Source organism: Saccoglossus kowalevskii, chromosome 4, assembly GCF_978046115.1.
Source record: "Saccoglossus kowalevskii chromosome 4, keSacKowa6.1, whole genome shotgun sequence".
Classification (NCBI taxonomy): domain Eukaryota; kingdom Metazoa; phylum Hemichordata; class Enteropneusta; family Harrimaniidae; genus Saccoglossus; species Saccoglossus kowalevskii.
The window spans coordinates 41,474,677-41,501,446 of record NC_140644.1 but is presented as its reverse complement, the minus strand read 5'-3'; the positions used below and the strand labels follow the sequence as shown (position 1 = coordinate 41,501,446).

General features: G+C 35.8%; 1 protein-coding gene across 1 annotated transcript in view; it reads right to left on the bottom strand.

The window, feature by feature from the left end:
• Positions 1–26,770, bottom strand: part of LOC100366516 (stromal interaction molecule 1-like) — an 81,546-nt gene that overhangs the window by 22,319 nt on the left and 32,457 nt on the right. The window contains exons 3-12 of the mRNA XM_085498132.1: positions 20,290–20,404; positions 13,850–13,961; positions 13,134–13,249; positions 12,748–12,922; positions 12,312–12,489; positions 11,708–11,875; positions 11,333–11,433; positions 9,976–10,151; positions 673–774; positions 196–376 (exon numbers count right to left, since the gene is read on the bottom strand). Coding sequence (XP_085354258.1) covers positions 196–376; positions 673–774; positions 9,976–10,151; positions 11,333–11,433; positions 11,708–11,875; positions 12,312–12,489; positions 12,748–12,922; positions 13,134–13,249; positions 13,850–13,961; positions 20,290–20,404 — 1,424 coding nt within the window. The remainder of the gene's footprint in view (positions 1–195; positions 377–672; positions 775–9,975; positions 10,152–11,332; positions 11,434–11,707; positions 11,876–12,311; positions 12,490–12,747; positions 12,923–13,133; positions 13,250–13,849; positions 13,962–20,289; positions 20,405–26,770) is intronic.

The following is a 26,770-nucleotide window of genomic DNA, read 5'->3' as shown; positions in this document are numbered from 1 at the left end:
TTCGCCACTCGCTAATGATACATTTGACCCCTTGCATAGGCCATTTTTACAACTTGCTACTCCCATCTTGGTACTTGCATATGGTACTTTGTCTAGGTCATACTTAATAAGATTAAATTTAAAAGTAACAGTGAAACAGCAACTTGGATCCAGAGTAGTAACACAATAAAATCATTGGTAGAGTCTAATACATACCTGTCGCCTACAATAAACTTATTCACATCATTGGCATTCCTGATATTTGTCTTAACTGGGTCACTCATTTGCCGTCGTGGGTATGTAACAGTTGTACTAGTAACGGCCATACTGGGCAAACATGAAGCGCTCTGTACGGTACGTAATGGTGATGTTCTTGGCATTGGTGCCGTCCCTATACCTACAATAAATTTCAATATTTTGGCATGACTGCATGAATTGAACTACATGCGTCTCACTCAGAATGCATCAATATAAACTAGCCATACAGAGTGCCAGTATACACCAAATGTTTGTTTCTTCAGTTCTGACGACACACACCACACACACACATCAATGGACCAAGTGACACGTAGTTCTTGTTTTTAGAATTTGTTTGAACAGAACGCACAACTGTTGCAGATCACATTCACAAATGTTACACATCAACCAGCTAGTTTTACCTTGTACCTGTGTGACAAATCCCATGATGCTTACCTGTAACCATCGAGTAGGTAGGTGGTACATCTTCATCATAATCATCAACACCCATATTAGGATTCATATCCATGGGAGTCATACTTGCTGTACTCTGGGAACCTAGAAAAATTAAAGACAACACTCTAATATCAAGATTACCATTTATGACTTTTTGAAGCTGTGCTCTTATGAAAATAAAGGTAATTTTACTGGTATGGAGCTGTATGGGACTACAGTTAAATCATATATACCGTAGCACTAACAAGGTCCAATGCACTAAAAATTGTCTCAGTTCATAATTGTGCCTAGAAGCATACTCACTTGCAAAGTTAGCTCAAGTAATGACCTTAATGAGCAAACAAAACAAGTGAGCTGTCAACACCCAGATGGTGCATTAGATCTGGTTTGTACTGAAATAATCATTCAAGAATTATACAAAGAGATGTACTGGTATGGAGCTGCCATTGTTGCATTAATCTATGCAGTGAGGTGGTACAGGTGTATTTTGAAATGATTTCAAGCATTCCAGTGTTTATAACAAACTCAGTTATAGTGAAATGCATTTCAGCACAATGTTTTCACTGTAAAAAAAAAAAGAGCTTGAAATCAGTTATATGAATTTTTGAGATACACACTTTGCTTGATAACCCTATCACCATTACTAGTTTACTTATTTAAACTATTTCACACAAATTCACACTCACTCTCATGGCAATTCAATTTCTCTCACATTTTGGTTAAATCCTAGAAAATGACAGTGTTTACAGGTTTTCACCAATTAATATTTACTTTGGAAGCAGATGTTAAACCAAATTGAAACCTGTAAGCAAGGTCACCTTAATACTGAGCACAGGACTTCTCGGTGTGAAAAGAAAAGAAGCAACAGTGACAGAATTCCCAAATCTTTCAATACAAGTATTATTGATAGTAATTGCATCAGGAATCCTGAAACTATTCAATGATGATTAGACAGAGGATAAATAAAGTAAATAATAATGGATATCAGTAGATGACATACTTCAGTGAATAAATAAACTAAATAACGATGGATATTAGTAGATGATATATACTACTGTTATGTAACAATATCTAGGTATGAGTACCAAAGTTATGGAGATTGCTTTCTGAATTGGACTTTCTAACCATAGATGATTTCACTGTTCTTGTTTTCTTGTTACCTGTATATAGCATGCAAACATTAGTGTGAATAGCAAATGATAATAGTGCAGACTTAACTTAAATAGCCTGTCTTGTATCACCCTCACAGAAGACTGCATCATCTAGTATGTCTTCATTTCTGTGTGCCTAACTCTAAATGCCTAACTCTAAATGCCTAACTCTAAATGCCTAACTCTAAATGCCTAACTCTAAATGCCTAACTCCAAGTGCCTAACTCCAAATGCCTAACTCTAAATGCCTATCTCCAAGTGCCTAACTCTAAATGCCTAACTCTAAATGCCTATCTCCAAGTGCCTAACTCTAAATGCCTAACTAACTTTCTAATATCATGAGTGGCAAAATGTAGAGCACATTGACCATTAATTTCCAAATTGGTTTACACATACTTAAAGGATGTAGTAAACATTTTCAGGAAGTAAAATTTAAACTAATTATTGTCATAGAAGCGTATGCAACTTTCACGTGGTCATGTGACTGCTAAGTAAACAAGCGACAAGTGTTTCCACTCTTGTCTTTAGATCTTATCACAAATAAGAACACTTAGTAAGTTCAAGATATTACAAAACATTCAAATCTAATAGAGGTCCGCCCAAGGTACATACCAAGTATCAACCCAATCAGCATTTCCAAGAGGAAGTTGAAAATAAATATTCATTTATTAAAGATATTGTCACAAAATGATCAAATCTCATAGGGGTCCAGTAAATGAACTAAGTATAAAAGCAATATAGTAGAAGCTTTTCAAGAAGTAGTAGTTTGAAAAAAAAAAGTTGATGTGGAACAACGGACAATCAAATATACTAACAGTTTAGCATGTCATCTTCAATGACTGCAGAGCTAATAAAACCTTTATTGAAGACTCAAATGAGTACTGTGAAGAAATTAAAAAGGATACCACAATTTATAGAATAAAACACGAGAAACAGCAATTTTATGAATATGTTGTTTGTTTTTATATATTCAGTTGGCCAAGTCTTCGGAATGCGCAAATTTATTAAATATATTGTTAATTGTTATTGTTAATATACGACGACTACAATTCTGAAAAAAGTGAAGAAATCTAATGAGTACCTGCTAAGTACTACTCATTTGATTGATTTTTTTGATGTCAGAATTAGAAAAAAGACTAATTCGCATATTCATAAATGAATAGTGGATTTGCTACATTGATTTTTTTTGTACGACCAATGTTTTGATGTCCATAAAATGTAGACGATTAGTAAGCTTTGTATTTCATACTGATTTATTAACTATTCAAATATATGCAAATTAAGTCATAACAATGAGAGTTGTTAATTTTGAATGCTGTTTTATGAATGTTTCATTTACAACAGAGCTCTGAAATGTTCATAGAATAATTAGATATGGCTATACATTCTGTAGAGTAGAAAATGTTCATTTTGATCAACAACTAGTAAGTAAAAAAAAATCTACTACATCCTTAATATATGCATAAATTAATCAACACACATCATTTAAAACTATTTGTTACGTTTTGTTTATTACAAAACCATACATAGCAAAAAATCATACATATCAATAAGCTAAAAATATGCTAATTCAACAGCATTAATTTTGTATTCACAGATCAGAAGAAAAATGTGTATATCCTATTATATAATTCTAATTATCATAATATATAGTTTGTCAAGACATTTAAAAAATCCTAAAATGATAGGAAAAATAAATAACACAATGTAAACTAGGTTATTACCGGTACATAAAATATAGTACTGGTGTAATTTATGGTATGAAATGGAATACCACCAATGTCCCGATTTATAAAATACTGATAAAATAAAATATATATCTAAATCTTACAAATGTGCAGATATATATATACATGTACAAAGATCCATAAAGCATCTAGTGAATTTCAAGTATTGGTAATATATTGGCATTAACATTATAAATGGACAAATTGGAGGCGACACTAAATAAAACACATTATTAGGCATTGTCATGCAAACTAGACTGTCATTTCTTTAAGTAGACACTTGTTCAATATCTAAAATACGATGCCATCATGAAGACTAGCTATGTCATCTGATTCTGTAGATCCTTGGTGATTATATTCCGGTAACATCTGGGAAGCTGCATCATTAGTACTGCCACCTGTATAGATTATTATGTAGTCTTACTTAATACTATCATTTCAATTATCATGTGTATTAGAATAGAAGGGAAGTAACCTGACACAAGTATTTACAGGGATTTATGAAACTATGTGATTCTAATAAAATAAATATGATACATGTTGGATTTCTCAAGTCAAAATATGTCTCAGTAGCAGCTAAGTTGCACTCTCAGAATGGGGGCCTAGTTAATAGATCGATAGTCAACACAGACATGTATGAAACTGATAAGTAAAAAAAATGACATCTTTTAAAATGTTTTCCAATGCTACAACTAAAAAAGAATTGCAGTAGAATACAATGATAAAGCATTATTTTCTTTTTTATTCACTTCAAAAACCAGATCTTAAAAATAATTCAGGATTAAAAGTTTAAAAATGACTAACAAAATGGCAGACATTACTCATAAGCATCATTTGGTTGAAACATTATGGTGACATACAAGCTTTGTTGATTCAGATTCTGTATTTGCACTTATAACAGAGCAAATATAGTATGCTCATATTGACTGAAGGTCATACGGTTATGAAATTTATTTTTATGTTCAAGAAACTTTGAACTTTTGGGTAAAACTCTTGATGAAAAAAGGACATGTCATTGATATTAATGTCCCTGTTTCATGGGACACTATTGTTTATGTTATTTACGAAGTTAATCTAGCGTTTGTTACCCATTGTAATTTTAAAATACATGTATGTAATTCAAGTTCTTTTGAAGAAAAATGGCTGCCAGTCATTTAAATAAATTTAAAAAAAAATGACATCCATCAATAACAATAGATATAGATATATCGATACGCAAAAAATGAAATAAAAAGGCAGCCTGTTTTTCAAATGTCAATAAATCAAAAAACAAAATGGCATGTAAAATGCAACTTTTAAATTCCCTGTTTAGGAATACATCCTATTTTGTGGAAGGAGACATACTGACTATGGTGGTGATAAGGTTTGTGAAATAAAATTTGAATGAATACAAACACAGGACATTTATTTATTCATATCATTACAATTTACAATGAATCAGATTTTTTCAGAGCTATTAAGTGTACAAATGTCTAGCATAAAATAAGAGTAACTACAAATGTCAGCAATTATTGCTAATTACTGGATTTAAAAAAATAATTAATTAAAAACTACTGAGATTGGTTGGTTAACAACATGTGACATTAATAAATAAGCTGGATTATGGATTGGACAGTGATGGCGACAGATGGTGAGATAAGTGACATAAATACATGTCGGTGTTAAAAATAAACAATTTAATGTTTACATTTATAACAGTTTACAATTCATATTTTTGAAAGCCTTGTAGCAATAGATACAAAATGTATTTTAAAAAACATTTTTTATTTTAAAAACTCACAAGACAGATTTGAAATGCTTGAACTCGTTTTTCAATAAAAACCAGAACTGAGGAATTATCAAAACAAGCTTTTTATTTGCGTTTAAACAATGTAACTTTTTACTCAACATTTCATATTTTTGATAATTTGATAATTAATTTTTCTCTTGTTTTAGTTATATAGACAGTAAATAATATTCATATATATCATTTATATGGGGCTTAGTTTTTATAGATTTGGCAGTTGTATTAATGAAAGTAATCCACAGCAAATATTAGTGATATGTTTAGAATAAAGTGAAGTTAAGATGGTAAGATAAACAAGTGAACCCTCAAATTGGCTGATACTAAATACAATGAATCACTGTGAATGGAAGTGTTGGGGACTCACTAGATACAACGAATCACTGTGAATGGAAGTGTAGGGGACTCACTAGATACAATGAATCACTGTGAATGGAAGTGTTGGGGACTCACTAGATACAATGAATCACTGTGAATGGAAGTGTTGGGGACTCACTAGATACAATGAATCACTGTGAATGGAAGTGTTGGGGACTCACTAGATACAACGAATCACTGTGAATGGAACTGTTCAGGACACACAAGATACAATGGATCACTGTGAATGGAAGTGTTGGGAACTCACTAGATACAATGAATCACTGTGAATGGAAGTGTTGGGGACTCACTAGATACAACGAATCACTGTGAATGGAAGTGTTGGGGACTCACTAGATACAACGAATCACTGTGAATGGAACTGTTCAGGACACACAAGATACAATGGATCACTGTGAATGCAAGTGTAGGGGACTCACTAGATACAATGAATCACTGTGAATGGAAGTGTTGGGGACTCACTAGATACAATGAATCACTGTGAATGGAAGTGTTGGGGACTCACTAGATACAACGAATCACTGTGAATGGAAGTGTTGGGGACTCACTAGATACAACGAATCACTGTGAATGGAACTGTTCAGGACACACAAGATACAATGAATCACTGTGAATGGAAGTGTTGGGGACTCACTAGATACAACGAATCACTGTGAATGGAAGTGTAGGGGACTCACTAGATACAACGAATCACTGTGAATGGAAGTGTTGGGGACTCACTAGATACAATGAATCACTGTGAATGGAAGTGTTGGGGACTCACTAGATACAATGAATCACTGTGAATGGAAGTGTTGGGGACTCACTAGATACAATGAATCACTGTGAATGGAAGTGTTGGGGATTCACTAAATACAATGAATCACTGTGAATGGAAGTGTTGGGGACTCACTAGATACAACAAATCACTGCGAATGGAAGTGTTGGGGACTCACTAGATACAACGAATCACTGTGAATGGAAGTGTAGGGGACTCACTAGATACAATGAATCACTGAGAATGGAAGTGTTGGGGGACTCACTAGATACAATGAATTCACTGTGAATGGAAGTGTTGGGGACTCACTAGATACAATGAATCACTGTGAATGGAAGTGTTGGGGAATCACTAGATACAACGAATCACTGTGAATGGAAGTGTTGGGGACTCACTAGATACAACGAATCACTGTGAATGGAACTGTTCAGGACACACAAGATACAATGGATCACTGTGAATGGAAGTGTTGGGGACTCACTAGATACATTGGATCACTGTGAATGGAAGTGTTGGGGACTCACTAGATACAATGAATCACTGTGAATGGAAGTGTTGGGAACTCACTAGATACAACGAATCACTGTGAATGGAAGTGTAGGGGACTCACTAGATACAATGAATCACTGTGAATGGAAGTGTTGGGGACTCACTAGATACAATGAATCACTGTGAATGGAAGTGTTGGGGACTCACTAGATACAATGAATCACTGTGAATGGAAGTGTTGGGGACTCACTAGATACAATGAATCACTGTGAATGGAAGTGTTGGGGATTCACTAAATACAATGAATCACTGTGAATGGAAGTGTTGGGGACTCACTAGATACAACAAATCACTGCGAATGGAAGTGTTGGGGACTCACTAGATACAACGAATCACTGTGAATGGAAGTGTAGGGGACTCACTAGATACAATGAATCACTGTGAATGGAAGTGTTGGGGACTCACTAGATACAATGAATTCACTGTGAATGAAGTGTTGGGGACTCACTAGATACAATGAATTCACTGTGAATGGAAGTGTAGGGGACTCACTAGATACAACGAATCACTGTGAATGGAAGTGTAGGGGACTCACTAGATACAATGAATTCACTGTGAATGAAGTGTTGGGGACTCACTAGATACAATGAATCACTGTGAATGGAAGTGTTGGGGACTCACTAGATACAACGAATCACTGTGAATGGAAGTGTTGGGGACTCACTAGATACAACGAATCACTGTGAATGGAACTGTTCAGGACACACAAGATACAATGGATCACTGTGAATGGAAGTGTTGGGGACTCACTAGATACATTGGATCACTGTGAATGGAAGTGTTGGGGACTCACTAGATACAATGAATCACTGTGAATGGAAGTGTTGGGAACTCACTAGATACAACGAATCACTGTGAATGGAAGTGTAGGGGACTCACTAGATACAATGAATCACTGTGAATGGAAGTGTTGGGGACTCACTAGATACAATGAATCACTGTGAATGGAAGTGTTGGGGACTCGCTAGATACAACGAATCACTGTGAATGGAAGTGTTGGGGACTCACTAGATACAATGAATCACTGTGAATGGAAGTGTAGGGGACTCACTAGATACAACGAATCACTGTGAATGGAAGTGTAGGGGACTCACTAGATACAATGAATCACTGTGAATGGAAGTGTTGGGGACTCACTAGATACAATGAATCACTGTGAATGGAAGTGTTGGGGACTCACTAGATACAACGAATCACTGTGAATGGAAGTGTAGGGGACTCACTAGATACAATGAATCACTGTGAATGGAAGTGTTGGGGACTCACTAGATACAATGAATCACTGTGAATGGAAGTGTAGGGGACTCACTAGATACAACGAATCACTGTGAATGGAAGTGTTGGGGACTCACTAGATACAACGAATCACTGTGAATGGAACTGTTCAGGACACACAAGATACAATGGATCACTGTGAATGGAAGTGTTGGGGACTCACTAGATACATTGGATCACTGTGAATGGAAGTGTTGGGGACTCACTAGATACAATGAATCACTGTGAATGGAAGTGTTGGGAACTCACTAGATACAACGAATCACTGTGAATGGAAGTGTTGGGAACTCACTAGATACAACGAATCACTGTGAATGGAAGTGTAGGGGACTCACTAGATACAATGAATCACTGTGAATGGAAGTGTTGGGGACTCACTAGATACAATGAATCACTGTGAATGGAAGTGTTGGGGACTCGCTAGATACAACGAATCACTGTGAATGGAAGTGTTGGGGACTCACTAGATACAATGAATCACTGTGAATGGAAGTGTAGGGGACTCACTAGATACAACGAATCACTGTGAATGGAAGTGTAGGGGACTCACTAGATACAATGAATCACTGTGAATGGAAGTGTTGGGGACTCACTAGATACAATGAATCACTGTGAATGGAAGTGTTGGGGACTCACTAGATACAACGAATCACTGTGAATGGAAGTGTAGGGGACTCACTAGATACAATGAATCACTGTGAATGGAAGTGTTGGGGACTCACTAGATACAATGAATCACTGTGAATGGAAGTGTAGGGGACTCACTAGATACAACGAATCACTGTGAATGGAAGTGTTGGGGACTCACTAGATACAACGAATCACTGTGAATGGAACTGTTCAGGACACACAAGATACAATGGATCACTGTGAATGGAAGTGTTGGGGACTCACTAGATACATTGGATCACTGTGAATGGAAGTGTTGGGGACTCACTAGATACAATGAATCACTGTGAATGGAAGTGTTGGGAACTCACTAGATACAACGAATCACTGTGAATGGAAGTGTTGGGGACTCACTAGATACAATGAATCACTGTGAATGGAAGTGTTGGGGACTCACTAGATACAATGAATCACTGTGAATGGAAGTGTTGGGGACTCACTAGATACAACGAATCACTGTGAATGAAAGTGTTGGGGACTCACTAGATACAACGAATCACTGTGAATGGAAGTGTAGGGGACTCACTAGATACAACGAATCACTGTGAATGGAAGTGTTGGGGACTCACTAGATACAACGAATCACGGTGAATGGAAGTGTTGGTGACTAACTCAAAAATATTGCAAACATATTGTGGATATGTGCTATTAAAATGCCAAGATTGGAGAACACACCAAATTATGCTGGTAATTGGCCATATGCAATGTATTAAACTACAGTGCAGCATTTATTAACCCTTCTATCCTCATCAAAATGGTTGTGTAGCATTGTGTGAATTTGAATGTTTTTTTTTATGATTTCGTTTTTTAACATCATTTTCAACTGCCAATAAGTCCTTATCATGGACTTATTTTGTGAAAGTTGACATTAAATGAGATAGGCATTGAAAGGGTTAAGAGAGCTAAATGGTCAACAACATACCAGATACTGAAGGATAATGCAAGTGCAGAAAGGTATAATGCTGGAAAGATAAATGGAGAAATTTACTAGTACTACTAAGTGTGTAGACTTACTTGATGTACTAATTGGTGACTGTGCTCCTGGTGTTGTGGAACTATCAGAATGCAAGGCTTGGCTGAGTACAGCAAGCCCTGCATTACTAACAATAGGTACACCCATCAAACTTTCTATTTGACTCCATCTGTATAATTTCTCTTGTAAATTAGCTGTCACTTCTGACAAGGCATTCCTATGTAATAAGATGATTGTAATGTGAGATATACACACAATACTATCTTCAACTGAAATCAATCTACCATGCCATGCACTTACATGAACAGAATATGTGTGTCTATATATGGACAAACAATGGCACATTTTAATCATCCAATAATTTTGTTTTATGCGTGCTTCTATAGTGTACATGAAAGCAAGATGACAAGTACAGGTAGTCAATGATCCACAGACTTAAAAGCATGTCAAAAACTTGTCATGAGAGATTCAGCAAGCAGTTGCTTTGCTCAGGGCATTGAGAATTGAGGTAAATTTACATAATTATTAAATACTATCTGCTTTCTCAATTGGACAATTATGTAGAACCAAGCAAATACTGTAAAAAGGGTTAATTATTCACTGGGTTTTAATGTTGCTTATTGCGCTAACTGGAAAATGCGCTAAATTAAAACCCAGAGGGAATATGTAAAATTGAGCATAGAGAACATTATCTGAATGATAAAACCGTGAAATTAAAACCCACTGAATATGCCTAAAATGGTAAATCAGTGAAATTTAAACCGACTGAAATTTAGTCATTTTACAGTACCCAATAGCTGAGACATGCTCTACCCATTGTGTTTGATACTGTGGGTTTGACATGCCATTCTCATTGAGAAAGAACTTTATCTCCTAGTCAAGTCAAGATGTTGCACCAGCAACAGCTGCAGGACCAAAGTGCAAGCTCTGGTGTATGCCAAAAAACTGCAAGTTTACAAAGTATATGAGATAATGCCAATTTACAAGTAATTTACAGTTATACTTGCAGTTTACAGAATGTATATGAATACAACCATATTTAGATATTATATATGAATACAGCAATGATTTACAATCAGCGTAAAGACCAGTGTGGGAATACTTACAGTAAAAACAATAAATTTCATTATGAAAAGGGGTATAAATTGAAACAGCCATATTAAAAGTCAATAAACATTCAATTTTGAGTTAAGGCTATGACCCCCCCCCCCCCTCCAGTATCTTGTACTTACCCTAACCACCCAACTACCACAGTTATAGATATTGTCATGACCTTTTATATAACTGGGGCAGATTTTAGGGGCAGTGCTTACACAACAGAGGGAGGGAAGGAGGTGAAAATGTGAAACTATGGTACAGTCTACCCAATATCGTACATGAATTCACTGCTCAACTTACTTTGCACTTAGTATTCTATGATCCACTTCATCTAATGAACTGCCATGAGCAATACGAAATGAGCCCATGAATGCATTGCGTTTCTTGCGCAATTTTTCACACTGAAATATAACAACAGATGAACTAATGAAGCATGTACTAGCATCATATTGATGGTTATAGCAGTAGCTAGGCAACCTTTTCTCACAATATGTACATGTAGTTGTAATGTGAATTCACTGTAATACAAATGTGTGCAATCATATAGAAATCAAAGTTCATTGAGAGTAGTTCACAGGGAAACATCACCTGGTACAATTTTTCCCATTCATTTTAGCTATCCATTGGAGGTTTTAAGCACACAATGTGTTAAAGCAATTTGTAGACATAGCTTACCCCTTCTTTGGCTGCAGCTAATTGTCTCTCAGCTGATGTCTTCTTTTCATTGTAATATTGTAATTCTACTTCATGTGTTAACTGTAACCACTGTTGTAATATTGGTGGTGCCAGCCACTGACTTCTACTTTCTAACTCCATTTCTGCTTTCCTTAGCGCACAACGCACCTATAAATAAGAATCAAACAAACTAACTCAACTGTCAAATTCACAAGCAGTTTAGCATCCAACAAGATTTTATACCATATCAAAATATTTAATGGCAGTGACACCTATTCTCAGAAGTATGCATCAGAAAGCATCAAAACTTGACAGTGGAAAACAGAAATATTGAAATATATTTAACTTTGAAAAACATTGGAAATAATTGATCAACATGATACTTCATTATTTGACTGAATACAGTGTACCAAGTTAATGTGAATGATATACAGTGATCTGTTTAATTATTATTGCTAGAATTATTCACGATTTAATGACATTCATGAAAACAAAATTTTACAAAAGTCAGCAGACAAAATAGCAATGCTTTTCCAGTGTTTTTGGTCTAGCAGTAGCAGAATAATATTATTGAAGACCGTTAACAAAACAGATAATTCATCACCTGTTGTAACTCTTGTTCAGCTAGTCTTAGTCTACTTAATTCACCATCTGTATCATCTTTAGCTTCTGACAGTTTTTCAGCTTCAGCTTTCACAGCAAGAATTTCATCTTTCATTTTGGCTTCAAGGCTGTGTTTCTCTTCAATCACAGTTTTCTTTTGCTGGTGGGCAAGCTGCAATCTGAACAAATGTTTTACAACAGACGTCAAAACAAACTGATCATGAAAAACCGCTATCTATCTGATAAGTTCCCCTGAAACATTCTTAGAGGTGTTTGTTTTAACTTTGATAATTTCAATGCCCCTAGCCATTCTCACCAGAGATGCTTGATGGTAGAAACTAGTATACAGAATAGTTTAATGTACATCAGTGAGTTTGAGTACAGAAGTATTATTTTCCCTAAAAGTCTACTACAAGGATAATTGGAAACACACTTACTTTTCTTGAAGTTCACAAAGTGATTGCTCAGCTGTTTGTAAAGATTCCATATCTTTCATCATTTGTTTCATGTGACGTTGTGAAAATTTATGCTGTACATAGGCAAACCAGCACCCACCAACAGCAATCAATAACGATAACACCAGTATCGTGTCTTTTACATAATTATGTTTGACTGTCAAAAGAAAGAAATTATGTTATCAGCACACCAATCGTACCCACCTAGCCTGACCCTCAAATAATTTGTTTCTGGAATTTTGTTGAAATCATTATGGAAGTACTGTATGAGCTCAGGACTCGGGACTCTAAATCACTTCATGTAAGAATCAGCTCACTGCGATTGGAGTTTGTAGAAATAGGGGTGGAAAATACATGCAAATACTTACGTTTAGGAGCACCAAATAACACCACATCCATGGCTTTTAAGATTATTTTATGTTTGTTTACAGAATCTTTTATACCAAGAATAGTGGAAAGAAAATGCCCATTATTCACCGCTATCCTGAAAAATTAAAAAAAAATTAAATATGCCTTGATTACTTATGTTTAACAGTAAACTTGTAGCCAATAGATATGGCATTGAGCATAATAAATTAATGGTGAACAGAACAAGTTAATTAAGCATTACAAGGGTTTATAAGCCAATGTCATTTTAAGGTTTCATTTCCAGGCTGTTACTGCTTTTTGCCATTACAGTCCATCAACGCATAATCTGTGTTTATATCTTAGCTGATCACAATAACTGACTTTTAGCTGTTATAATGTCATATTTTAGAAAAATCATTTTTACCTACTCTAAAAGTCTGACCACCTAATTATTTAGCAGATGTTCGTAGTTCATTCACCTCAGATTTCTCAATGATTTTAACTCTAATTTGGGCTTCAAAAACAAAATTTCCTGAAATGACGAGTACAAGTGTTCCGGACAATGGAAGAACCAAAACATTTCCTACCATAGACATACACACAAAGTTACGGGGAATTAACAGCATTCCATGAAACTGTATTGAGCAATCTTATGAAAACTTCTGACCTCGACTAAAAATAACTGTACTGAAGATAATCTTGTATGAAGGTATTGCTAGACATATATTGTACACACCTTGGTAACATTGGTCCATCCACTGCATTATTCTGGAATGTGTCTGTATATTGTGGCAAGTCTACTGAATTAACAAGCCATACTATAGTATCTTCAACAGTCCAGTTATACACTGCAAGACAAAACAATGATTTTAGCATAGCATATCATACAACTGAACTCCTGAGATAACATCACCTGCATACTAGTTGGAAACTCCAGTACCACAGCATTAATATATAGCATAACTATTAGAACCATGTCCACAGAAAAAGCATTTAAGATGGCTACAAACTAGACTGGGTGAGGATATAAATTAAATAATCGCTGGGATTTGCATTAATACAAATCAAGCTGAAATGCATCAAGCTCCAGTAATAATTACCACCAAGTTTGAAGAAAATCACATGAAAAACACATGCCCAAGGTTTGGTTCTGGACATATCAAAATACTGTAAAATACTTAATTTAGCTGGAATTAATTTTTTTTTATGGAATATATTTTCCCTGATTTTTGACGAGTTGAATGTAAAATGTAGGAAAAAGGTATATTCGGTAGGTTTTATTTTCACTGAATCATTCCTTCAGCGAAAATCAATTCCAAGAGAAAAGTATTTTACAGTACCTGAGTTTAGTATTTTTTTACAATTAAAATAGTCAATATGTGGATGTATGCGATGATGTACTGTCTGAGTATAATTTTGTGAATTTCTAGTTAAAGAAGTGAATTGCTCAAAGCATGTACAACACATATGTCTATAATAAAATTTGTCAAAAACAAAATGGCCACCAGTTGGCCATCTTGAGTCAAATCTGCAAGTCAAAATGGTGTTCATCAACTGTTCACTATGGTTTATCCTATATATATTATACATACATTATATATTATGGTTTATGATTTTAGTGTTTTTCCTAACAGGATTAATAAGTTATAATAGACATTGTAAGCCATTGGTTATTTGTAACATTTTGATAGACAATCAAATTTATATGCTTAGCAAATTAAAACTCACACAAATTATACTAGATATACACATAGAATTCCACATTTTAGTGCATTGTGGGATAGTTTTGACCAAAAGGTCAAACACAATTCCGCCAATCACAAAGCGTGGCTGTTCATGCAACTTGAATCAACTATCCCACAATGCACTAAAATTTGGATTTGTTATATAGTCTATGGGTAGCATACAGTACTATGGTTGTAGATGTATTAACATTGTTTTTGATCACACAAAGTTTATTCCATACATTACATATGTAATGGTAGCATACAAGCACTATGGGTGTTTACTCCTATAAAGTTTCTACTTTGAAATTTAAGAACATATAACATGATTAGTAATCTGTTTAGAGGTCGTTCACTATGTAAGCTTACAGGTAGTGTCAGGTATAACACAGGACATCTAGCAAAGCCGAGAGAAAAAAAAAATCTGTCTGTCTGCCATTAGAAATGTGTGCCAGAGATATTTTTAAATAGAAATACAAAATTACAAATATCAATTTCTGGGTTATCGCAAATGACAAGTTGAGTGTAATCTGTATTGCAATTGTCTTTCTTATTACTATTAGAGTTTATCTTGTATTAGGGACAATGTCAAAAAATTTATGTGTGATAAAAAAAAACTCAATTCACAGTGTTGTGGGGTGGGGTGGGATGGCGTGGGGTTGTTTGGCCTTGACAAGTTTCTATCCTACAAAATCAATTTTATTTGTTAATGCAGTAATATTTGTATGTGTGCTTCTTTTACCTACTGTAAATTTGTTTTAATCAAAATCTTCCCTATGCATTTGGTCAACTCTAAGTACTGACATTTTTGCTGTATTCCAATGTACATGCCAACATTTTGTAATGGTATTATTGCACAGTATCTCACAAATAAACACATGGTAGTGATTCTATATATTGTTTCTTGTATTATTCAGAGTAATATACTGGTAATATTAAATTGCATGCCATGTGTCAGATATTACAAGTACAAAAATCTTGGCAATCTACTGTGCTAGAAATTGTGTACCTGTCTGACAGGCAAATACAGAATGTGATCAGGAAAATATCAGAGATAAGTAAAGAGCAGCTATTTTAAGTCAGTTGCCAATGTCAATCAGGGTCATGGAATTAAAACCTGTAACTCAGAATCACAGCTGCCATCACATCAATCAGATATTTATACACAAATATTGAGAACTGCAAGTGTAGATATTACATCTATATGTACACTAAATACCTCTATTGCCTCAAGATGTAGGTTGATTATAAGAGTGGATAGGCTGAGTAATTTTTCAAATCCTACATATTTAATTATTGGCAAGGATACACATTCCAACTATTCATGAAAGGTCACTAAAAAAACTATGCTACAAAGTGTTATTTACATTGGGGCTTTAACAATGGATCATTTACAATTTTTTTAGGGGCCCAAGCCCGAAGGGCGAGGCCCCTATTATTATCGTCCGGTTTTTTCTTCTTCTTCTTTCTTTCTTCCGCAACTCCTTTCGTCAAGTTTTTTTAGAAAACTGCTGAACAGAATAGTGTGATAATCTCCAAACTTATAGTCTGTATTGTGAACTGGTGTATAAGACTTTCAGAATTTTGATTGGTCAATTGGTTTGGCAACCATATTGGATTGAAATAAAACCGGAAGTGGTCGCTTGACCACTTTCTGAGGGTCTAGGCGTCTAGATTTTTTTATGGTATATAGTACAACTCATGTGTAATAAATATCAGCAATAAAAACTTTAGCGGTCACGTGACTTTTCCCGCCATTTTGTTTTTCCTAAAAACGGCAAAAAACACTTAAAAATCTTCTTCTTCAGAACCACCTAGCAGAATGCTCTCATATGTAGTATTTAGCTTCTATGTATGAATCCCATTTATGTTTGAAAAAATTATTACGATTGGTCACGTGGTTTGGCCACCATTTTGGATTTCTTCTAAACAGGAGGTAGTTTTTTACTCTGGCAACACTTGAGGGATTATTTTCAATTTTGCTTCATGGCATCTGTATATCAAACCCTTTCAGAAACCAAAAAAAGATTTCAGATCAGTCACGTGGTTTGGCTGCCATCTTGCATTTTAAGCAAAATTGACCAAAACTGTGGGTATTTGTTTCTCAGAGGTGATTCAACCAATCTACTAGATGTTTTTATATTTACCATGCCTGGCCTTATCTCCATATGAGAAAAATAGTATTATTTTGATCAGTCACGTGGTTTGGCCGCCATCTTGGATTTTGTGAAATTAGAAAATATGCAACTACATGTTTTGTATTAGTCTGATTTCTTTCAAATTTTGTATGTGCATTTGTGTCATCAGATGCATCATTTTGCCCCAATATCACACTGATAGGCCACGTGGCTGGGAACCCATGGGGTGAGGGCTTCTAACCTCATTAATATGCATAACTGTTATAACTCAAGCACTGTTGTAGTTAGAATGATGAATCCTGTGTTATTATGACAACGTTGAACAAGAGATTTGAATAAAATAACAAATGACCATTTATGGTTATGTGAGCTCATTAATATGCATAACCATTATATCTTAAACACTGTTGCAATTAGGAAGATGAATCCTGTGTTATTATGACAACAGTGAACAAGAGATTTGATTAAAATAACAGATGACCATATATGGTCATGTGAACTCATTAATATGAATAGCAGTCATATCTGAAACACTGTCGCAGAGCAGGACATGTAACTAGTGTCATTATGAAGACATTGAATGAAAAATGTAACTGACATTAGAAATGGCTATATATGATTATGTAATCTCATTATTGTGCATAAGAACATGGCTCATTATATATCCTGAAAACCCTATTTCGATAACCAAACCACGTAAATACATGGTACCAACTTCATTTCGACCTCATGTTACTGATAATACAAGCTACCTGATTGTCTAACATGTGACCACATTAATTATGAAACAGAATCTTGTCAGCTTGGGCCCCGGTGACGCCGCTTGCGGCTTTAATTTTTTTATATAATTATGTTAAGAAATTTCTAAGAATATACAACTTAACTGTTCATTCACCAAACCTAATTATTGGAATATTTGTTTGAATTTTGTTGAAATATTTCAGATTTATTTATTATATTTTTTGTTAATTATGGATGGATGTCATTTCATATTGACCGTAATATGCAGGTTTATTGGTAACAAAAGCTGACTTTGGCGTTCAAAGGGTGAAACTGTTTATTATGGAGATGTTTATTTGTATATGAATACAGAATTAGCTTCACATGCACATTAAAGTGTTCTGACATGTATTATGTATAATAGGTACAATTTGACTTTAATTTCCTTGTAATAATTGAACTAATTTTCAGTGATTTCCTGTTTAATGAGGAACATTGCAGACCTATCACAATAAGTAACTTTATTTGATATAAAATTTACATAAAATGTTGGTGCTACATGTACATGCAATTAGAAATGCTTCCTTTATTGTATTTTGAATTTTAATATCATTTTTCAAAGAATGGGATGTGGTTTGTCAGAGTTGCTGTCAAGCCATATGGTCACTTTGTTCTTAAATGTAGCTTCAGTGTTCCCTGTTGTATTTACGAATACAAAGTGTGAATATTTTGATTGCTGACTAATTCATAAAATTATTAATTCAAATAATCATTTAATAAGTGACAAACAAACATTGCCTGGTGAATGAGAAAAATTACATTGGCAGATTCATGGTGTGTGTTAAGTGAGTTGTTTTTGCACAAGACACATGTGGTCAAATATTCATGAAAGTGGTGATTTAGAGTCATTAATTCTTAAAAAGCTCCCACCACATATCAATGCTCTATTTGGTTACATGTAGTGAAAAAAATCATGAATATAGTTTATTTAAACAAGCAGCCTGTCGGCTGAGATAGCTCCGCTGTTAGCAATGCACATGGCAATAAAAGAACAGAAAATATCATTAGAAAATGAACAAATCTGAGAGAGGTCCACATGTAGTACCTATATGTATAATATATCAAAGCAATTGGACTTGCGGTTTTCAACAAGAAGTCGAAAATATCACTTTTTACCAAAAATTACAAAAATATTCACCGAAATTAGAGAATTAAAGATATCATTACAAAATGAACAAATCTGAGAGAGGTCCACATGTAGTACCTATATATGTAATATCAAAGCAATTGGACTTGCGGTTTTCAACAAGAAGTCGAAAATATCACTTTTTACCAAAAATTACAAAAATATTCACCAAAATTAGAGAATTAAAGATATCATTACAAAATGAACAAATCTGAGAGAGGTCCACATGTAGTACCTATATATGTAATATCAAAGCAATTGGACTTGCGGTTTTCAACAAGAAGTCGAAAATATCACTTTTTACCAAAAATGACAAAAATATTCACCAAAATTAGAGAATTGAAGATATCATTACAAAATGAACAAATCTGAGAGAGGTCCACATGTAGTACTTATATATGTAATATCAAAGCAATTGGACTTGCGGTTTTCAACAAGAAGTCGAAAATATCACTTTTTACCAAAAATTACAAAAATATTCACCAAAATTAGAGAATTAAAGATATCATTACAAAATGAACAAATCTGAGAGAGGTCCACATGTAGTACCTATATATGTAATATCAAAGCAATTGCACTTGCGGTTTTCAACAAGAAGTCGAAAATATCACTTTTTACTAAAAATGACAAAAATATTCACCAAAATTAGAGAATTGAAGATATCATCATGAAATGAACAAATCTGAGAGAGGTCTACCCAAGGTACATATACACCAAGTATCAAAGCATTCAGGCTTGTAGTTTTCAAGAAGAAGTCGAAAAAGTAAAACATTGACACGGACGACGACGACGACGACGACGGACAATCACTCATATGATAAGCTCCGCTCGACAAAGTCGACAGCGGAGCTAAAAAAGATGAGTACTTAAGGTTGTCAAGAAATTCTGATGATTGCTTTTATTTAATGCATATATCAGGATTCAAATAATGTGGTTTTAAAAAAGACTCAATTTGAACTGGCTGGTAATTCTTGTTTTACACGAGTAATGATTTCTAGAGTGCTCTTTTCCAGTATGAAATGAGGTCATTAGATTAGATTATGTCAACTGTATTGAGTAGATGCAGTAAAGTAGTATATACAGAGATTGTGGAATTACTTGAACACTAAAGGAGATGATATACACATTAGACACATAACTAATCTACTAAACTTGTGCAATAATCTAGTAACACAACTTAGCTTGACTTTTAGCATTTGGTGTTACACAGGAAACCACACAAATTTGATTACAAACTGACTCAGATAGTTATTGTAACATAATTTGTGTACAATGAGGCTAGGTCTATGATTCACAATGTCAGCAATATATACATTGTAGCACATAATAACCACCAAGTCACTCAGAAAAACCTTAAAGGCTGTGAATGCTACATGCTTGTAGGAGGCAATGCAATCTCTATACATACCTTCTGAATTTTTCCATGCCAGCCATAGATCATCAACACTGATAAAATTATCATCACCATGAAATGTGGTCTGTCTATCAAAATCATCTTCATATTGTAATTCATCTCGTAAAAACTAAAAATGAAGTAGAAAAATTATACACACATACATGTATGCAAGATTTGCAAAGAATATAGTGTTGCCATAGCAACTATGCAGTGTCCTTGGGTACTACAGGATGTACAAGCATTGGCAGCGCACAATCCCATGTTGTTTTTCCCTGTAGTGGATCTCTGTGTTCAATCACAACTGGAAGTGCTTCTGTGAGAAATGATTCCAGAAACATTTACAGACAGCAATTTTAGAATTGTTTACAAAATGACTGTCAAGTCATCAAATCATCTTGAATTTTCAAGGTGAATGTTCCGGCGAAGCACTCCACTATCACCTTGAAGTATTTCATTAGGACTATGTGTATGTGACAATGCCCTCACAGTTTAGAATCAGTTTAACAACACAGCCAATCATATAACTTCTTTCTTCAATGCGCTTGGCCAAGCTATCAAAATCTTCGAGGCGGAGCTAAGTCACAAAACGCGCACCACTCTACCATGTATTTCTATGGACTCTGCACGAGCTGCTGTGCACTGACCAAAAAGCCGGTGAAAATAGCTAAAATCGAGAAAACAGCACAAACTTAACTTTGAAGAAATCTAACCAAATTTAAATATGTTTTACATGATGTAGGGGGTGACAACAACCATTCCAAAAATACCGTTTTCTGAGAATTTATTGGTCTTTGTTTCACCATGATGGTTGCCAGGCGGTGAAAATGCCTGACCTGAGAATAAATGTTGCTGAGCACAGCTAAAGCTGTGGTGGCTTGGATGTCGAGGCGATACAGCGAAAATATCCATACATCATGCAACTCACTGATATTCAGACCAAAGCTATTCAAGCTTTACTTAATAATAGTGTTGTCACCACTGTTGACTGTTATAGAAGAGTAGGTGTTATACCCCAAAGCTCGTGATATCACTGCAACACATATCGGCAGTAATGAAGCCGAAAACATCAGAAATGCAGAGCTCCGAGCGCTTTCTGCCAGTCTTTGTAACAAAGCTTTCTATTGGTCGGTAAACTTTCTATCGCGCAACCACGTGACATACACGGTTATGAATGGTATTACCGCACGGTGTTGTAGAGGGAGGAATGTCCGAACGGAACAACACCGTGCAGGCGGACGATGCATCAAATTAGATCAAGTCATTATTAGATATAGTACTTGTGTACTAACTTTCATCTGAACCAAGCAATATATTAGTGAGGAATCGGCATAGACATAAATAACAAGCCATGCATGGCACAGTCCCCGTTAGTTATCAAATTTAAGATGTATAGTTTTGTTTATACATGTAGTAATATAGCTGGAATATAACCATGTCAGGAATATGATTTTTTAACATTAAAATGATTGACATTTGTATCTGATCGTCAAACAAGTACTTGTCCATATTGAGAGATATTGCTCTGGAACAGCATTCAAAATCAGCCATTTTGAATACATGTACATGTATATATATAACATGATGTATAATGAATATATAAAATTTGAACATAATCAGTCAAAGCATTTAAGAGAAATGGCTCTAGAAGCCCATTCATTAAAACAAAATGGCCGCCAGACAGCCATTTTGAATCCAATCTGAAAAATAAATGCTGTGCATCAGGAACCTGTAATGTCTAATATATGTACCAAGTTTGAACGAAATCCATCCATAAATGCCAGAAATGCTTGATATTTGATGATTTTTTAGCACAATAATGACCACCATTCGGCCATTTTGAATAGGATCGTCAAACTAATATATATATCTGTTTATCTATGACATGATGTACAAGTCATTGTCAATGACACGTCCCCGTTCCGTTCATATTTGAGTGACATATACATTCAAAGCAGATCATGACCGAAATGCACCTGCATATGTACATGTACAACACATTGTGCTAAATCTGAACAAAATCCATCCATGCATGACTGAGATCCGGTTCTGGAATTGTGAAAATACGTGATTTTGATGCATTTTCGGCCTTAAAATGGCCATCATTCCGCTATTGTTAAGCAGATCATGAAACAAATGCACATATCTATTTGTGACATGATGTACCATGTGTGTGTGAAGTTTGAACTTGATCAATCCAGACATGTCTTGGATACGGATCCAGAACTGAATTCTTTAACAAAATGGCCGCCAGTCGGCCATTTCGAACTTGATCCGAAAAAAAAAAAAAGACGTGCATCAAGGTCCTATTATGTTTAATGTATGTACCAAATTTGAACAAAATCCATCCATGCATAACTGAGATACGGGTCCGGAATGGTGAAAATGTGCGATTTCAATGCATTTTCGGCCTTAAAGCGGCCCCCATTTGGCTATCGTTAATGAGGTCATGAAACAAATGCACATACATATTTGTGACATGATGTACCTTGTGTGTGTGAAGTTTGCACTTGATCAATCCAGACATGTCTCGGATACGGATCCAGAACTGAATTCTTTAAAACAAAATGGCCGCCAGTCAACTATTTCGAACTTGATCCGGAAAAAAAAAATGACGTGCGTCAAGGTCCTATTATGTTTAATGTATGTACCAAATTTGAATGAAATCCGTCCATGCATAACTGAGATCCGGGTCCGGAATGGTGAAAATGTGCGATTTCAATGCATTTTCGGTCTTAAAGCGGCCGCCATTTGGCTATCGTTAATGAGATCATGAAACAAATGCACTTACATATTTGTGACATGATGTACCTTGTGTGTGTGAAGTTTGAACTCGATCAATCCAAGCATGTCTCAGATACGGATCCAGAACTGAATTCTTTAAAACAAAATGGCCGCCAGTCGGCCATTTCGAACCCGATCCAAAAAAAAAAATGACGTGCATCAAGGTCCTATTATGTTTAATGTATGTACCAAATTTGAACAAAATCTGTCCATGCATAACTGAGATCCGGGTCCGGAATGGTGAAAATGTGCGATTTTGATGCATTTTCGGCCTTAAAATGGCCGCTATTCGGCTATCGTTAATCGGATCATGAAAAAAATGCATGTGCATATGTCCCATATAATGTGTGATGTATGAGTGAAGTTTGAACTTAATCGGTCCATGCATGTTCGAGATACAGGTGATCACGGACGCACAGACGCACGAACGGACGGACGCACACAGGGCAAAACATAAGTCCCCATTTTCGGACTGCGTCGGAACGGGGACTAATAATGAATATTTAAAATTTGAACATAATCAGTGAAAGCAAGTCAGAGATATGGCACGAGAACCACATTCATTAAAACAAAATGGCCACCAGTTGGCCATTTTGAATCTTATCTGAAAAACAAAACTATTTGCATCAAGGTCCCATAATGTCTAATGTATATACCAAGTTTGAACAAAATCCATCTGTAAACAGCCGAGAAATGCTTAATGTTTAGGATTTATGTGTGAAGTTTGATTGTGATTGGTCCAGGCATTTCTAAGATACAGGTCCGGACGCACGCACCCACGCACGCACGCACACACGCACACACACACACACACGCACGCACGCACCCACGCACGCATGAACACACACAGGTCAAAACATAAGTCCCCGTTTTCGGACTGTGTCCGAACGGGGACTAAAAACAAAATGGACACCAAATCACCCAACCTGCAACACAATATGCATCATCCTGTTTGGAAAAATGAATGAAATTGCCCTATTCATCTCCAGAAATGGTCCCGGACACGTTTACAGACTTCAGTTTTAGACAAATCACACACTTGTAGCATGGAAGTAGAAATAGTGAATATAGTACTTGTGTACGAACTTTCAACTGAATCAAGTGATATATTAGAGAGAAATCAGCATAGCAATGAAGAAAAATCTGCCATTTTTGTTTGAATTCTGAAGATAATTATGACGTGCACATGTAACCAAATATACATGACCTTATACCGTATAAGGTTTGAATGAAATGGTTCATTTCCAAAAAATGGTTTCGGATAAGTACCAGAATTTAACAATTTTAGGACAAAATGGCTAGCTACGAGTCAGCCATATTTGATTGAATAGTAAGAAAATCTACATGCATACAGCTACAGCTCAAAACTTAGTTACCAAATTTCTAGCTCTGTGTTGCATGTTAGCACGATGTTGGCTAACACAGGGAGGGCAGGATAATGTGCCAATGTGTTAGCATACTCAGTGTTAATTGCCTTGAGTTCATTCTATTGTTCTTGTTCAAAAAGAAACACATTTGAAAAGGCGAAAAATAAGTACAACTGTGGATGGCATTAGTCTTTGTAAAATAAAAAAACAATTATATGAATATCAAGTAAAGTATATGATAATGTGCAATAGTAACATTTCCATCCATAGTTGACTTGGCCAGTACATTAAAAACAGCATGTGTAGTAGACAGCAACACCATCAACGAACTTGAAATTCTTCAAATACTGCCCACAGATATATTATTGGGAGTGTTCTAGTGTTTTTGAATTGTTAGACAGTTGTTTTGTAACTTGTATTCCATTGCGTAACCTTTATTATTTCTTGTCCACTTTATTTGATTTGTGTTATGTAACCATTTTATTTTCTCACCGGAATTTTATGCGTTTCAATAAAGCTTGTAATACTTGCATAATTTTATATAAAAAAACAAGAACAAAGAACATGTCTTATTCTATAGATTGTAACTGCTTGGGTATTGATGCCAGGCAGTTCTCTTTGTAATGGTTCTCGTTGTCAGGTTTATTGCAAGAAAAGAAAATTTAGTTGACAGAAAAATAAGGTAAACCACGGTTAATAGAGGAACGGTTAGGAAACTTAATTGTTAGATATGCTATGACATCATTGCTTATATTGCTATCGCTGTTCGTTTTCCATGTGTGTCCACTAAATTGAAAAAATAGAGCTCATTAAGCCGAAAGATCAACGTAGAAGCATCACTGACTTCTGTGCAAATGTTTTATTGTTCTTGATAACAAATACTGATAGTTTGTTTTGTTGACAGATATGCTGTTTCGTACCCAAAAAACTCTGTTTGAGAATGTTCTAAAATATTAGGGTTGTACAAACCCGTTTGTTTACCTAAACATACCTACCAGAAAGTCTGTGGAAATAATAAATTTCATTTATTACTCGTAGGCTTAACTACAGATTACAGCCCCAATCGGAAACTATTTGGGAATATACCCTGTTCACAAAGAACACCTTAGGGTAGCATTACCTATAGAAAAAAAGGCCTCTCCTAAGGGGCCACCCCGCGCGCGCCGAAAGCTTGTGGGGAGGTGGGCGGGTTTCAACAGATTTTCTGGTAGGTATGATTAGGTAAACAAACAGGCTTGTACAACCTTAATAGTTTACTACATCACCTAACAGAAAGTCCGTGGAAATAATAAATTTCATTTATTACTCGTAGGCAGAGTAGCACGCTCACTGGAGGTGGGGAAGTTCCAACGGCTGAAATGTATATTTTTCGACCCCAAAAAGGAAGGTCCAAAATCAAAAACTGAGAAATCTAAAGCTGCTCACCAAGAAGTCTAGTCCTAGGATAAAACCAATTAGGTGACTCTTCAGAGACCGGGTGCCCAAGGGTAGACCCCCAATTTAGGGAGGCTACTAAAACAGTATCAAAACAGTATATTGCTAGGGTTTGATAGCGCTGAACAAAAACCGGTAGCATCAAGTAAAGGAGGCTGGTTTTGGCTGAAGGCACTATTGCGCTTACGCTTTCGCGCATAGGGCCCCTTGGTGGTGTGGGCTGGGTCAGCGAACACAGTCTGCCCCGTCACCACTGGACCGCCCTGTAGAGACCTTCCTGCAGTGCTTGGAGGTCTCTCAGGTAATAGTTAATGAAGACATTCTGAGATCTCCAGAACTCTGCTCGAAGCACCTGCTCGAGCGTGGTCCCAGACATCAAAGCTAATGAGTTAGCTACCCCACGCACCTGGTGGCGTTCCAAATGAACCGATGAAGAAGCAGTTAACTTATACGCTTCCACGACCATATCAACAATCCACCGCGAAATGGTGATATTCGAAGCAGGGTGGCTCTGTTTGCCCCGTCCATAACAGACAAACATGCGCTTTTCACTGCCCCTAGACATCTTGGTGCGATCGCAGTACCATGACGATCAGCTCAGGGTCGTGCCCTGGGATTCGAGTCTTCAGAATAACTCCTTCATAAAGGAGGCACATCCGTCACTAAAGGACAGTGCCTCTATCTCTGAGCGCCGCCTACCTGACATACTTCATGTCTGCCTTATCCATAGGCTCGAGGGGGGGGTCGTTATGCTGACAGAACTAACGACTAGTCCCAGTCAGTCAGTCGTGCCCCCCCTCCTTGTTGATGTACAACACTACTGAGCTGTTGTCTGTTCGAAGCAAGACTCTGTGGTGGTGTGCGACTTCCTGAAAATGTTTCAGAGACAGTAGGACGGTCTGCAACTCTTA